Raw genomic sequence first — 17,334 nt, 5'->3', positions numbered from 1 at the left:
TTTGATATAATGAAAGCATTATTAAATGCATATGAGGCCAATAATGCAACTAGAGTCCTCGCACTAAAAAGGCAACTAAATCATATAGAGATAAAGAAGGGAGAATCGATGAATTCTTACTTACTAAGGGTTGTTAGTCTAAGAGATGAACATGAAAGTATAGGAACCATAATTAATGACATGGAACTAACACTGATGGCTATAGATGGATTACTAGAACTTTTGCACAAAGAGTAAGTGCTCGAGACAATCATCCTGACTTCAATAGACTTAAGAGAGATTGTCTTCAGGAAGAATCCATAAAACGTGAGAAAGAGGGAAAGTTGAAAACTGAAGACAAAGAGCTTCATATTCTCAACTCAAATTCCTATAAAGGTAAGAAAAAGCATTTCAAGAAGGGTAATCAAAGGAATGACAAACCTAAGAAAGATCTATCCAAAGTAAAATGCGAAAAATTTGGACACTACAAATCTAATTGCCCTGAGAATTCTAAACAACAAGTAAATAGTACAAACATTACTAAAGAAGATAACTATGATCCTGAGAATTGTGTATTGTGTTCAGCACTACCAAATGAAGTATCAAGCAAGGCATGGGTGATTGATAGTGGATCATCCTAACATATTACAGGATAAAAAGAAGAAGCACTAGACCCTATATTTGAAGAAGTCGATGGCGAAGTTACCATCGGTGATAATTCCGCTCATTCAGTGAAAGGAATTGGGAGTTGCACCTTGAAACTAAAGTCGGGTAGTTCTCTACATCTCAAAACAGTACTATATGTACCAAGAATAAAAAGAAATCTAATCTCGGTTACAGCACTTGAAGACGACAGAGATAATGTTGCATTCATGGACAGTAAAGTAATGACCTGGGCTAAGAACTCTTCATTGAAGAAAGCAGAATTGATTGGTCAACGAAAGGGGTACTTGTATGAATTAAATTCAGAACCTAGTCGACCCATTCAAGCCTTAATTCATGAAGCTGTTGATATAAACGAAATATGGCATAGAAGGTTAGGACATCTAAATTACAAAACCTTATCAACTATGGAGAAGATCGTTACAGGTTTACCTAAACTAAATAAAGATCATTCAAGCATGTGCAAAGGATGCACTCTGGGTAAGAACATCAAAAGTCCATTTCATGATAGCACTAGAAAAACTAACAATGTTTGGAATTAATTCGCTCAGAAATATGTGAACTTATGTTTGTTCCTTCTCTTGAAGGATTCTGGTACTATATACATTTTATAGATGACTTCTCTAGATAAACTTGGATTTACTTCTTAAAATGTAAAGAATCAAAAGAAATCCTTAATAGATCTAAAGAATTTATAACCTTAACTGAAAACTTATCAAGACATAAAATTAAAACTCTTAGGACTGATGATGGAGGGCAATATACCTCAGATTTGTTTAAAGAGTTTTTTAAAGAAACAGGAATCAAGGAGTATATTGTTCCTTCTAACCCACAACAAAACAGGGTAGTAGAAAGGAAGAATAGGACAATTATAGAAGCTGCAAGAACTATGCATAATATTTGATCAAAATTTAGAATATTATCTTTGGGCAAAAGCCTCTTGTACTGCTGTCTATATTCAAAACAAAAGTCCTCACTCCTACCTTAGAGATAAAACTCCTGACAAACTCTTCATTAAGGTTAAACCTAATATAATTCATCTTAGGGTTTTTGCGTGTCCAGTATATATACATGTTCGAAAAGAAAAGAGAACTAAGTTAGAACTCTCCAGGAGGAAAGGTATTTTTGTTGGGTATAGTGAAACATCTAAAGTATATAGGATTCTCATACATAGTCAGAAAAATATTGAACTTAGTAGGGATGTAACATTTGAAGAAGATTTAGCATTCAAATGAGCTCTAAGTTATGAAGAACCCTCTCTCTTACCTAGTTCTGAAGAAAACACTGAATATGAGTCTTAGAGGGAGAACATTGAAGAAATTGAAGATGAAATTCAAAACCTCAATCTTGAAGAAACTGAAAATTCTAAGAAAAGACCACTTTGGGCCATTAAGATAGTAGAGGAAGCACAAGACTTCGCTGCACCGTCTGGAACATTCAGGCAAACGACCCAAAAGATTTTCTAGTTATGCAGCAAACATGAATAATTTGTCTAAATCAGAACCAACCAATGTTTCAGATGCTATTAAAAATACAGCTTGGAAGGATACCATGACAGAAGAATACCAATCCATTATGAAGAATAATGTTTGGGAAATTGTTCCAAGACCTGAAGGAAAATCTGTTGTTTCTTCCAAGTGGATATTTAAAATCAAGCATGTTGCCGACAGTAGCGTTGGAAAATATAAAGCCAAATTTGTGACCAGGTGATTCTCTCAAAAAAAGGGATTGATTATGAAGAAACCTTTGGACTGATAATGGAGGGGAATATACCTTAGATTTGTTTAAAGAGTTTTGTAAAGAAATAGGAATAAAGAGGAATTATACCATTCCTTATAACCCACAACAAAACGGGGTAGCAGAAAGGAAGAATAGGACAATTATAGAAGTTGCAAGAGCTATGATATTTGATCAAAATCTAGAATATTATCATTGGGCAAAAGCCTCTTGTACTATTGTCTATATTCAAAACGGAAGTCCTCACTCCCACCTGAGATATAAAACTCCTAAAGAAGTCTTTACTACCGTTAAACCTAATATAAGTAATCTTAGGGTTTTTTGAACTCCACTATATATACATGTTCCAAAAGAAAAGAGAACTAAGTTAGAACCCTACAAGAGGAAAAGACATTGAAGAAATTGAAGATGAAATTCAAGAAAATACTCTATAGAAAATACTGAATCTGAGTATCAGAGGGAGGACATTGAAGAAATTGAAGATGAAATTCAAAACCTCAATCTTGAAGAAACCCAAAATTCTAAGAAAAGACCACTTTGGGTCAATAAGACAATATTGGAAGCACAAGACTTCGCTGCACCATCTGGAACATTCAGAGAAAGTAAATGACCCAAAAGATTTTCTAGTTATGCAACAAACATAAATGATTTGTCTAAATAAGAACCAACCAATGTTTCAGATGCTATTAAACATATAGCTTGGAAGGATAACATGACAGAAGAATAACAATCCATTATGAAGAATGATGTTTGGGAAATTGTTCCAACATTTGAAGGAAAATCTGTTGTTTCTTCCAAGTGGATATTTAAAATCAAGCATGCTACTTATGGTAGCACTAAAAATTATAAAGCCAGATTCGTGGCTAGGGGATTCTCTAAAAAAGAAGGGATTGAATATGAAGATACCTTTGCTCCTATTGCCAAATACACATCTGTAAGAGAAGTCCTAGCTATTGCAACATCAAAGGGATGGAAAGTACATCAGATGGATGTAAAAAACAACATTTCTGAATGGAAAGATTACAAAAGAGGTATATTTGGAGCAACCTGAAGCATTTGAAACTCATAATCCTAAAAATTTTGTTTGCAAGCTCAAGAAAGCTCTCTATGGGCTTAACAAGGCTCAAAGGGCATGGTATGAAAGAAATGATAAGTATCTTACCGGCTTAGGATTCTCCAAGAATGAAGCTAATCCAAATCTATATTATAGAAGGGATAAAGATGATATAGTAATTTTGATACTGTATGTTGATGATTTACTAATAACAGGTGATGATCATCTCATAGATCAATGCAAGAAAGATCTAATCAGAGAATTTAAGATGAAAGATTTAGGACTCTTTCATTACTTCCTAGGACTGGAAGTATGGCAGAATTCTGACAACATCATACTCAATCAAGGAAAGTATACATTAAACATCTTGAAGAAATTTGGAATGTGGAACTGCGGACCTATGTCTTCTCCCATGGAGACGAACTTACATAAACTTAAGGAAGCAACAAAAGAATCACCTTCCATAGATTCTACTCTTTACAAACAGATGATTGGGTACCTTATGACTTGGTAAATAGAAGACCTGATATTTGCTATGTTGTTAATGCATTAAGTCAATTTATGTGTGAGCCAAAGGAGATTCACCTAGTTGTAGTCAAACACATCATGAGATACTTACAAGGCACTCTTAACCTTGGGCTCAAGTATGAGAAAGTTGAATTTGACCTACATCAATACACAGAGTTGGATTGGGCTAGAAGTGTTAATGACAGGAAAAGCACTTCAAGATTTTTTTTCAGTTTAGGGTCAACAATGATACCATGGATATGCAAAAAGCAGTCTTCAATAGCACACAAAGTTCCACAAAAGCCGAATACATTGCAGTGGCGATGGCCTCTCAGGAAGCAGTTTGGCAGAGTTGTTACTTGTGGATAATTTGGTCAAGCCATGAATCCTGCAATTATTCATTGTGATAATCAAAGTTCAATCAAGCTTTTTGTGAATCCAATTTTTCATGACAAATCCAAACATATCGAAATTCCTTAACATTATCTATGAGATATAGTAGAAAAGAATACTGTAAAATTAGAATACATTTGCACTGCAGATCAGACCGCATATATCCTTATCAAAACTCTCTCTCGAGTGAAGATAGATCACTTCAGAAAAAGACTCGGTATGGTTGAATTGTAATTCATTTGTATTCTTTAAATTATTAATAAAATAATTTTATCGTCAAGTTATTGACTGTTATGGGCTCCACCATTTGTATTCATTATTTTAAAGGTGACAATCTCTGAGATAATGAACACTTGTATGAAAAACATAAAGAGAGATGACAATCTCTTAGATAATGTGCTAAACAGTAGAGATCTACTATTAGATCTAGATGAGTTCAAGATCACATTGTGATGTAGACATTGCTATGCCTGAGTCTCAATTTGGACAAAGGAAGAATTTTATTATTCTCCGGAGTTTATCTTGTGTTCTGGTAGATCTTAACTCAGGATCATGCTGTGATATAGGAATGTCAGTGCCTATTAGTCAAAACTTGGATAAATGAAGAATTTAATTATTCTTTCGATGTTATCCTATATATTGTATTCATTGCAATACTATTATCACTAGTATCAGTGATATGTCATATCACAGATATAGTAATATGACATAGTGTCATGTGTTCAATGATACCACATGCTAAGAAGATTCAGATAGATATAGAGTATCATTCTATACTTATTCATTGTAATTGATGATGCTAGATACGTTATCTCTCAGTATGATTATCAAGTTAAGATGAAGTGTTAAAACTATAACTACGATCATCATATTGGTCTGACCGTGCAGATCGCATAGACTTCATCTTTCATGTAATACCGTCTGAAGGCTTATTAACATATTGCACCTCGACAATGCATGATCAGCAATTTATTGTGATATGTTAGCATTAACCTTAACTAAATTTAGTTTTGTTTGTTAAACTATATCTCCTTCTAGGCATCAATTATGAGAGAGCATTGTAGGCCAACCTAGATAGGGTCATGTCCCTTTAAGGGGCATGCCCTTTGGTTATGTTATATGAGTAAGGTGTGGTTGTAGTTAAAGAGCACACAATAGAATATCAAGTCTGCTCCTTTAAGCAACTCTGCCACAAATCGAATACTCACTGAGACAAATATATTTCAGAATAACAATTAATATTGACATCTCATTTCAAGGTCAGATAGAAGGAAGATCAGAACACCAACCATACAGAAAGGTATTATCTCAGATCTGGTTACTTAGAATTTGCAGAAACTTTACATTTTTCCCTTGCAAACCTTTCAACTGGGCAACTAGCAAATCACAAGACCAATATACACTCATCCACCACTTGCAAAAAACTTCAAATATATAAAAAAAATCTTCTTTTGCTTCAAATGGTGAAGACCATAACAAATCATAGCCTTTATTTTTTGTTCACTTGCATCATTACGTCTTGAAAAAGAAATTCTATAGTTAAAGTATTTCCTTAGGGTATAAATAGTTTTTTAAATCTTTTCCAATAAGTTAAAGATTTTCTACATATAGAACTTTATTACATCATAGGATAAGTAAACTCCCACGCCTCTATATTTGGTTATCAAGTCCTCTAGCTTGTCTATACATATAGGCTATAGTCCAAAAAAGTGGAAGACGGTGAATACCCTTGCTTGAAACTAATATTGCTCCATAATATTCTAATAATTGTTTCCTATTCTAATTTCAGTTCTAACCTTATCATAGAGCCTACAAATTGTTGCCTTGTACTCCCCAACTCTTCTATTTTACTACAAAGTTTGCTTCTAGCTGCAACATTAAATGCTTTTCTAAAATTAACAAAGAAAAGAAATCTTCTCCCCTTATTTGTCCCATACATTTACAATCATGTGCCCAAGAACAATGCACTTATAAACTCTCAATTTTTTTGCCAAAAACATGCTTGCCTTTTACCCTCTCTCCTCCAATTGTGCCCAATTGCAAATTTTAAGCTCTACATATTCCCGAAATATTTTCTAAAAAGAGTATTGATCATTATGGTACGATAGTTGATGGGTTGTTGACAACTTCACTTTATAGATGAGAAATGATGTCATTAACTATCTAATTTCCTAGAAAAACATTATTAATTACCCCAGTGAATATTCTTTTGATGTGTCATTAGCTCCCAAACCACAGTCCAGGCATTAGGATTGTCAACCATTATAGTCATGCAATTTACCTAGTACTAGCTTCTCAATCCCTTAATATTCCCTTGTAGGGAAGAGTTTGGCTACTGTATTAATTATGGGTGGGATGTCTTTATCTTGGTTACGATAACATAAGATAAAATAAATTTATTAATATCCAACAAAAGATCAACAAGCAGGTCTGAGGGACAGCTTGAAACAAAGCAATAACATAGCATACAATAGGAACACCAAAGCTATTTGGGAAAAGGATAGAGCAGAATACAAAGAACTAGAGCAAAAAAGAAAACCACTAAAGAAACAACTCAGCTAGTTCACCAAGCAACCAAGAAATTATCTAGAACTGTCAAATAAGCCCTAGGACAAGAATTTCCACACCATCTTCAAGAACCCCTGGAAGCGCTAGAAGAAGGTCATTGTTGAGTGAAGGATTTGTGGGGTCTCACATCCCTAGTACCCCCAAAAGGAGGACCCAGTGCCTACTTGGTACCCAATGTGGGGAGAGCTACTATAAAGAATGAAGTGATGAACTGATCGGAGTGCAATCTCCATGAGAACAAATGTTGCAAAGTGAGGTCTTGGAGCCTCTATGTCTCTTGAAGATGGAGTACAAAGCACCTGTGGTCCGTATATTTGAACAAGGCTAGGAGAGACTAAGTCTCCCTAAATAAGCAATAGAATCTCCCTTTGCTCTCATAGTAAATGGGGTAGCGAAAACTAAAGTGAGTCTCCGTCTCAGCCTCCCCCAGGTCATCAATCTGGCAGATCCTATCCGCCCCAGGGAAATGGTGGTCAAACTAAATACAAAGCCTATGTAAGCCTGCTTTAAATAAACCAAGAGAGATACAATGCGCATGAGACCACCCACCCATGAGATGGGTACGAGGAGTAAGCAATGATCCCATCTTGCAACTCAAGAATGTGCTCCACCTTGAATGTCATCCTCAATTAAAGCCTCCTAAGGGGGCTAGCCCAAGTAGTGAGAATATATTGCCAGTAGATGTCCATCTTGATATGCACGTTCAGCTCTTGTCGAGATGGCTTGACTTCCTCATGACAAGAACTAAACTATAGATAGTTGGCACATGCAGGCCCATAGCCCATTGAATAGAGATAGATAGGGGCCCCCACTATCTACTCCAACTCAACTACATATACATTAAGAGGTGGGGGCCTCGACTTCCCAAGGAGAGCATAGCATTCTTTATAGTTCCTGGGCCTAGTGAATTAATTCATAAAGGAATTTTGCATGTTCAAGAATTTGAGAACCTATAATGTTATTCTCTACAAATTTATTAGTTTGCTGCAATTCCCTTCAAATGCCTCTAGGACTATGCTTTCCAATAGAGCTTAGTTATTCCCTCTTTGTTTGCATCTACTATTTTTATTTGGACCATGGTTACCAAGAGACCCATCTCCTACACTTGGAGACCCATCTCCAAGACTCCCAGTACCGGAGACACGTCTCTAGGTACCAGAGACGTCCCCAAAAAAGTTTGGATGCACGAGGTTTTGGTTGCCATCTCCAAAGTCCCCCAACCAACAATTGATGTCTCCCACCAAAAATGTTGAGCATAAGGCGTCATAAAACTCCTAAATCTTATCCTCTATCATCAACCCTTAAAAATTTGTTATTACTTATATCATATATGTTAGTAATTATAATGATAGCCACTATAGTTTTCCAATCAATTTGCTTAATTGCCTCTAGAAAGACTTGTCAATGATGTATAATTATTTCTTTATTAAACAACAATTAACGTCTCCAAGTACCCCCATCTCCTATTTTTGAAAATTAGCCGTACCAGTACCAGTACCAATCTCCAAGGTCTCCAAGTACCCCAGTCTCCTGGTAACCTTGGTTTGGACCTTACTATGTTTCAATAAACCATTTTATTTTCTTCCTCCCTTTAGCTATTTTACTATCTCTGCATACCACAAACTTCCAGACAAGCTATACTTTTGTAACTTCTCTTAGCTTCAGATGCCTTGCATAGAATAAGGGCTTTATGAATTACCATTATCAAATAGTCATCACTTATTATTCTTCTACTTAAACCAAATATGCAATAATCTTTAATTTCCTTCAATTGTTTTCCATGTGATGTGCTAAATATTTCTTGGTTCTCATGCATAATAGGAATAGTCCCTTCTGAGGCTGTTTTGTTTTTAGTTTCGGTAGAGCCTATCTCATTGTTGAATATATTCTGCATACCAATCTTTAAAAAATTAAATAAGTGATCAAATTTCAGTTCTATGGGGCAGCCCCTCACTTCTACCTCCATCAGCCTCTGCATGGAACTTCTGCACAAATATCATAATCAACCATGCTTTGACCATTGTATGTTTTGACATGTGACACTCCCCAATGTCGTCCATGCTTTTACACTATTACATATGCTCAAATGGTAAAGACTGCATAAAACTGGCAATTCTGCTCCATAATGTATGATAACTCCTTTGCAATCTTGTGAAACCCTTTCCCATTCTTCATTATCTTCTTCATCAAGCGATACTGGATTGCTTTTCAACCTGCCATATTTCTAAGGTGAAAAAGCCTGGATATTCAACTCAATTTCTCAGAGTTGAAGTAAAAAACAAAAATCTAAAATGTACAGGTTGTTTTATAGTAACTTAAGTCTTAAAGTGATTGTTGAGCTAAATAACATACCTAAAAGATAACTAAATAATGTTCAAATCAAGGTCTACAGTCACATCCTTTTAGTTGTTATCAAGACATTTATGTAACAAACACGCAAAGGAAGAAAAAATAGGGAAGATCCACATTGATTGAGAAAAATCCTAGAAAGTATTTTGAAGTATGCAGCGTATTGCCTAGGTAAATAATTTTATATTTCAATAACTAAATCCAAACCTTGTTTTGAGTACTTACTTGACAGAATATTCATTATATGAGCTAAATATGAATTAGTTAAATCTGTGTAAGTTTCCAACTTTCCAAGATATTGTTCTGACTTTTGACAGTATTAAACTTTTTATCTTGTTGACAATGTAATTAAATATCAAAAGTCATCAACAAAGTCATTCAATGAATCTATTTTGCACTACTTACCCTCCCATCACTTAACAGAAATGCAGCCTTCTGAACACCAATACATACATCCAGTTTGAAATCTAAAGATGTAGAAGACACTGTTGTAGAGTTCCCAAATTTGAAGTTATGCCAAAAGCAAAGAATAGGATAAGAAGACCAGATATCTATCTTATCAGCTTGGATATCAACAACTACTTCCAGAGGCTCTTGATCTTTTTTAGATATTTTCCCCTTTAATCCAATATCACTAATGTGACAAAATGGTATATGGTAAGCTGAACTCTTCTGGAAAGTCTCTGTTTTTCCTTCTATCTGTACAACTCTGGCCTTGAATGTCCAATCCCAGTCAGTAACAATCAGTTCATCAAATATTACAGAGAGAGAGATCAAGATAAATCTATAGAATTGTCTTTCAGGTTCAACATAATTTGATTCAATGACATCCAATCTTAAAGAGGAGTCTTCATGACGCATGTCACCACCATTTCTGGCAGAAACTGCAACATCATCCTCACAGGAAAAATCTGGAATATGGAAAGATATATTTAGAGTTTCTGACTTCAAGCGAAGAGCCCCAGAATATATGATTGTGTTAGGATCTAAAATTTCCACATCCTTGAAGATCCCTGCATCAGAGAAACCTACATCTAAATTTTCTGGAGGAGCATCTTGTCTGATTCTTCCCTGTGAATTTATGCATGTAGATATGTACAAAGCAATTTCATTCCAAGCATTTAAGTGTACCCATATATTGGTGTAAGGTACAGAAACGGAGCCACCATATCGCCCAATATGCAACGTGCATATATCTATACAAATACACGGATGAGAGGAATCTGTTGAAACACATTGCAGAAGCGCTAAAGAATTGATGCCTGATACTAAACATAAGCTGAACATATCCATAGACAAATTATCAAAACAATCGTTTCTCAAGAAGCATGACACTTTAATGGTCTCTGCATCTACTTTTCCAATCAGCTCTGAATCAGCAGGATAATTTTTACTGGATCTTTGCAGCTTAAGTGAAAATTTTGTAATGGAACATTTTATGTCTATGGAAGTTGCCTTAGAAACTTCTGAGGCAACTGCATTAGATTTCTTAAACACTGATATTGATTCCATGAACTCAGCCACATTTGTCGCAAACAAGCGAGACTTTGTGCCTACAAATGAGAGTTCCAAGGCTACATCGTTTACAGCTTGCAGTGCCCTGAGAAAAGATTCCTCTGAAAAATATAACACAGACAAAATGAGGAGCCTGTTAAGCAAATAAAATGTATTCAACTTCCTCATTTCTTATAGTGTGAATCTCTAACACTGTTGCATTAAATTAACAAACAGAAATATGTAGCATATAAAACTATATTGAGATTAGCAAATACTAAAATTAATTAGAGAATGAGTACTACCTGGAGCATTTGCCTCAAAATTTTGAGCATTAAACACAATGGCTGTTGGTGCATCTGTAGGTGCAAATGATCCTTGCACTGTGCACGGAATTCTAATGGACAATGTGGCCTCAAGTCCTTCGATCAACGGAAAGTCAAAATTCACATGGCATTCATCAATCCTCTGCATTTCTGGTTTGCCACTGTTCATTGAACAAAATGAGAGTGACAATTGGCTGCCAGTAATATCAATAGAATCCCATCTTGAGGCATCAAAATATGGTGCAGAAGCAGAGTCATTGTGCATATTTCCACTCGTAGTTGGATTAATACCATTGGGAAGATATGAAAAGGATAAATGGGGCAAAACAATTTCAAGCAACTCATTATAAGTTGTTTCGCCTGGCAGAATGATGACTGAATCCACAACTTCCACTTTGTACAGAAAATGCATCTCTGTACTTTCAGGTTCCAAATCTTCTTTTCTTTCCAGTAAATTTGTTTTACTTTCCAATTTTACTTCCCAGTCAGAAGTAAAGTACCCAATTATCATAGCTAAAATTGCACTGGGTAATACACAGCGTACATGTTGAATGCTTACACTCAATTCAAGCTTGGAATATCCTGTGACTGGCACATTGTTATTTAATCGAATGTTCAGAATAGGGGATGGCCTGTGAATTAAGGGTCCCCACAGGATGCCACCATAACAAGAAGGTGCCCAAGAAGATGAGAATTTAATATCCTCAAAACAGCCCATCAGATCAAAGGAGCCAGTTTCCTCTGAAAGGAACATCAAAGTCTTGGATCTGCATATCTGGGCAGTGGCCACAATACAGGAAGAGTCACAAAAATGAATATCGCTGCTATTCACTTCAAGTTCAATTTGAAAGTCATATTTACCACAATAATCAGTTTCATCAAAATCAGCACATATACCCATCACATCTGTAGTTTCTGAGTTCACTGTTCTCTTCATCCGTGATGAAGCCATGCACGCAGATGTATATTCTGACTTTCCAGATTTACAAAACATTGATGTATTTTCAATGTGACTCGATGAATCAGCCCGGCCTGCTTTGACTGCACCTTCAGAAATTCCAGCATGCTGAAAGGAAACAAAAGGAAAATGTTCAAGCAAATGGTCGGAAGTATCTGAAAGTTTCTCAAGCCTGATACTAGACATATCCGAATTTGGGTTTTCAGTTTTTGATCCCAGCAGTTGCCAAGTTCTCTCTTTCTTCCTCACCTCCTGCATAGGAATTTTTTCCACAGTGTTGATGACAAATGATGAAAGCTCTTTAGAAATGAGTGAGAAAAACCTGCGTAATCTTCCAAACACCTTTGGATGGAACTCATATTCTAAATCATTTAAGTGGATTTTCATTGGAGGCTCCAGGGAATCTTTTTGCCACTTTTTAAAGTAATGTAAGCAAAAGCATTTTCCCCCTGATCCAACTTTTACTTTTTTGTCGCCAAAAGCATTTAATAAATTTAAATCAAAATCTTCATCTGTTCGTAAATTAGTTGACCTGGGTGGTGTAATTTTCTTCATATGCAGCACACTTAATATTGGATTCCCTGCCAAATTAAGACCGTCTATATTTATTGTCTCTAAAACAATCCTGAAGTCACGCCCTAATGCTCCTTGGGCTGATCTGCAACAGAAAGGAAATTTATGCAATCATGAATAATGATTTAAAATTTACAGCAACCTCATATAGACTACACAAAATGAACAGCCAAAATTTAGCCTGCAAAAATATAAAATGATGATTGTCCTCCTCTACAATAATTGTTATACATACTCAATAGTTAAGTTTTCAATCTGAGCACGCAATGTGAGATTTTCCTGGTGATTCTGACCACCATCATCAAAGGATAATTCAATCAATGCTGATGTGAACTGAAAAATCGATTGAAGCCGCACAGTTTTGTTCATCTCCGAGGCAGCCATTTGACTCTTCAAGGGAATATGTGACTGACTATTACACATGCTGTCAATGATTTCAGGTTTTTGCCGATCGCGTTGATTAATTTTCATTTCAGGAAACTTCTCCGTGTGTTCACTTTTAGAGTCGACATGCTTGAATGAGAAATTGATAGTCATGTCCCTTAGAGCTTTCAATATAGTATAAGAAAGAATGATATGTGTTGATGACAAATCTCCATGCACCTGGTACATCAATTACATGAAAAACTTACAAATTTATCCGTGCCAATAGTAAGACCCAATAAAAAGTGATATAGAATGTAACAAAGCGAACAAAATTGCCACATTTACTTGGGGCTTAAAAAGAAAAGGATAAAAAACTGGACTTTGAGTACTCAAGTTGCAGGGATCACAAACTTTTGTAGATACTATAAAAGTGACTAAGATAACAATAATTTCAGTTTTATGAGCTGGCAGTTAAAGATAAGTGATTGAAATGGACAGATTTGTGTGCAATTCATGTTCCATATCAGCAAAGAAGAAATCCATACAATGTTTCACCATGCTGCTAACTGATTGGAAGGATCCACTGGGATTGGATCACAATTTTCAAGCAGAGACGCAAGAGTAATCATTGCTACGTAAACTCATAGAAAATTTACCCTTTGTAAAAATAAATGTACAATCCAAAAATCTCTAACCAAGTCTGTAATTAGGAATCCTCCTGTCCATTCAGAAAACCAGGCATAAATGGGCGTTATGAATCAAAAACCAGCAGCAGTCATTTTTAATGGATTCCTCAAGTTGACCAGGAATGGTGACACTGAAAAAAGAAATGGTGACCTTATGAAGCATCGAATTGAAAACCATTTTTAACTATATACGACAGATAGATCTTGGTCTTTTGAGAAACAAATACAAATAAAAAACATCTTAAACAATAGTTATGTATGTAACACTATATCTTCAGCAACCTAAGCATGGATTCCATCATTGGTTTCTGTTCATAGGTCTTGCACGTATGGAGGATGTCTTTGTTTCAATCAGGCTTGTTTCATGAGAAGAGTTTACATGTGAAAGATCAAATGTGATAGTATCCGTGGATATCACTCCAACCACTTAACGCACATGTGGGACACATTTGACTCTCAATGTTGAGAATATATTTTGCATATCTCAACAGCATGCAAGAGCCAAGAATACTGTAAACAAAAGTTTTGTAGCCTCATCATAATTACACAGAATAGCTGTAAATAAAAGTATTATAACCTCATCACTTCACATCAGGCTAGTTTGATGAGAAAACTAGTGTGAAAAATCAAATGTTAGCATACCCATGGATCTTGCTGCAATCATTCTAAGAAATTTGTGTTCTTATTGTTGAGAGTATATTTTTGCACGTCTCAACAAAATGCAAGAAGTAGCAAATGCTCTGACAAGAAGTTTTGTAACATCACCATAATTCCACCTTGTAGCTAATTAAAATCATTAACTCGTGTTGATTATTTCTATCAATTTGTAGAGGACTTTTCCAGGTGGAATTAATATTGGCATGTGCCCAAAGCATATTTGGATATCTTTAGTTAGCACTAAAATTTAATGTATATAATGCTAATTTCTAAAAACGGCCCGAGTAAATGTTGTCAATTATTATCTGATCTCTTTTTACATGGCAATTTTGGAAGGGAAGTTTAATAAACTGTTGTCCCTAAATAAACGCATACGTTTCTTATTTCCTCTGCGAAAGCTTATAACTGCCAAAATGCATGTATTACAGTTCGGCATAATAGAGAATGATGGGATTTATTTGCAAAGAAGCAATAGGAACCAACCATCGTTAGAGGAATCAAGTCTGTTGTTTCACAATTGTAACAACAAATTTGCGTCCCAGCACATAGGTAACGGTAGTTGGAGAAAATTCTCGTAACTGCTAAGGAAGGTCCACTCTTCAGGAAGAGACTGCTGCCAGAAATCATGGAAACGATAAGAAATAATTGAAGGGAAAGATTGAATTGTATATGTTATATGATCCTGAAATTCTCAGAACAGAGCAACTTTCATATCAAAATCAAGACTTGCATTCAGTTCAACTTGCAGATTGCTATGATAGAAATTATAATCTAAAAGGCATTCAATGCGGTGGATTATTGCAATGGGCATAACTCAATTACACATATGTAAAGTACGAATTTGAGAAAGCACCATCCTTGCAAGTTACATGGATGAGGTTTAATACAACACTTTATTGCTATAAGAGAAATACAAGGCCGATAATAGATATGATCAAGATTAAAATTTCAGAATAATGTCTTCAACTATCAAGGAATAAGTACGGGGACATCACAAAGCTCAACTAATACGAGGACATGGAATGGTGATTCATGTAGAGTGCAAATCACAGTAATATGAATTGATACTTGAGATATTGGGGCAAAGATAATACTATTGTATCTATTAATATATCATACTGGAAATATATGTGTAAAATGAAACAATCCTCCTCGTAAATTAGAGAACTGGGTTGAATACTAAGTTATCTTCTCAAGGTTATTATAAAACGTGTCTCAAATATCATAATCTGAAATGCCTGAGTGAACACACATGTGTCGATTATATGTTATCAGGAGAAAAGAGAAATAATATGGACATCACAGAATAGATAGGAAGGAAACACAAGAAATTATCGCATTAGATACTGGTTGGAAATGGGAGAAGCTAATTAAGGACAAGTTAATGATCCTACTAAAGAAACATATATAATTATTATAAGTGGTGAAATAAGTACCTTTGAACTAAAGATTGGTATTATAGAGTGTAAAGAGCACAAAGAAGAATTGTCAAAGGGCAGGGATATGGATTATGGTGAGAGAAGATTCAAGAAGTTTGAGAAGGAAACTTCAATTTTCAAAGTCATTAGGGAAGAATAATATGTTGTATGGTATTCTTCTTGTTATTACTCAAAACATGGGTATAGAACCAAAGCAAGAACACAAGGACCATCCCGAGAGGATTGGATGGGAATATAATAATGGATATTCATCTAGAAGTGGAAGTGATGTTCTTTTCAAAGCTATTGAATTAGACCATTTGATGGTTCGAATTGATTGATCTATAAAATGAAGTATGTGGGAGTTTTACATTGTGGGGGAGTGAATACTTACCTTAACCAATGTTTCATTCCCATTGGATGCATTTTCTAATTTGATGCATATGGACCTTCATTGGAGCAATTAGTATCAAGGATGTTGATGTACAAATAAGTATTTATTACTCTTAAGTATTCCATTTATCTACTCATTATAGTCTCTCTCTTATTTGTATTTCTATATGTATTATATGAGCTATTTACCTTGATCTTTTCCTTTGTATCTGAAGATGACCCTACAGGAAAAGAAGAATGGTACATTAGGCATATCGTGCAAAAATCAATCTTGTGACAATACCTCCAAAGAAGTTGGATCTAGGATTCAATGGCCATCTGATGATCAGGCTAGATAAAGTGAGGCTCTTGAAGCAAATATCCTTGACGATTGAGATAATGAGTATCCTATATAAAAAGGGAGTCTGACACTTCATTAGAGACAACCTTGTACAAGGAGGTCAGAAGGTTGATATTAGATTCAAAGGGGGTCTGACATTCCAATCAGAAGCAACCTTGAAAGGAAAAAATCAACAGATTGAGAGGGAGAAGTTCGAGGTGAAATTCCCTGTAATACATTCTTCGTCAGATAGAAGCTTGCGGTGAAAGCTCTTCTTCCACCCACTAGGAGTAGCTTTGGTGGATCCATCCTCTAACTTCATTCGTGGTGGATATCATAGGAATTACTATTTTGCATATGTGGGTTATGTCATGAAAGGTAAAGATCTTTCATTGATGTATTTGTGAGGGCACTATTGCAAGGTGATAATCTTAACAATGGTTTGACCTATTATCATGATTGACTACATTAAGTTGCTGTCCCAGAGTGTTGGATATCATGATAACGAACGTAGCATGATAGACTACATTAAGTTGCTGTCCCAAAGTGTCGGCGATCATGATACTTGTCATGATGGAGATCATGACATTTTGATTGCTTATTATCATAAGTCACTGCATTAAATTGTTGTCCTAGAGTGTCAGATATCATGATAACAGAAGTATCACGATAGACTACATTAAGTTGTCCCGAAGTGTTGGAGATCATGATACTTATCACGATGGAGATCATGACATTTTGATTACTTGTTATCAAATAGACTACATTCAATTATTGTCCCAGAGTATGTCGGAAATCAGTTAACTCATATCCTTCTAGGATATAACATAATCTTTTGGTAGGCATCATGAACATGATGTCAATGCACATACCAAGAGAATATAAGTATGATAT

The 17,334-nt window shown here is 35.3% G+C and overlaps 1 protein-coding gene across 1 annotated transcript in view; it reads right to left on the bottom strand.

Annotated features, from left to right (window-relative positions):
* Positions 1–17,334, bottom strand: part of LOC149569164 (vacuolar protein sorting-associated protein, putative (DUF1162)) — a 304,062-nt gene that overhangs the window by 111,815 nt on the left and 174,913 nt on the right. Inside the window, exons 23-25 of the mRNA XM_089821926.1 lie at positions 12,837–13,204; positions 11,050–12,686; positions 9,656–10,866 (exon numbers count right to left, since the gene is read on the bottom strand). Coding sequence (XP_089678052.1) covers positions 9,656–10,866; positions 11,050–12,686; positions 12,837–13,204 — 3,216 coding nt within the window. The remainder of the gene's footprint in view (positions 1–9,655; positions 10,867–11,049; positions 12,687–12,836; positions 13,205–17,334) is intronic.

Source organism: Cupressus sempervirens, chromosome 3 (assembly GCF_028749045.1).
Source record: "Cupressus sempervirens isolate cs-2001-9-10 chromosome 3, ASM2874904v1, whole genome shotgun sequence".
In the NCBI taxonomy this organism is placed as follows: Eukaryota; Viridiplantae; Streptophyta; class Pinopsida; order Cupressales; family Cupressaceae; genus Cupressus; species Cupressus sempervirens.
The sequence above is the reverse complement of the archived record's forward strand: the minus strand, read 5'-3'. Positions and strand labels throughout refer to the sequence as shown.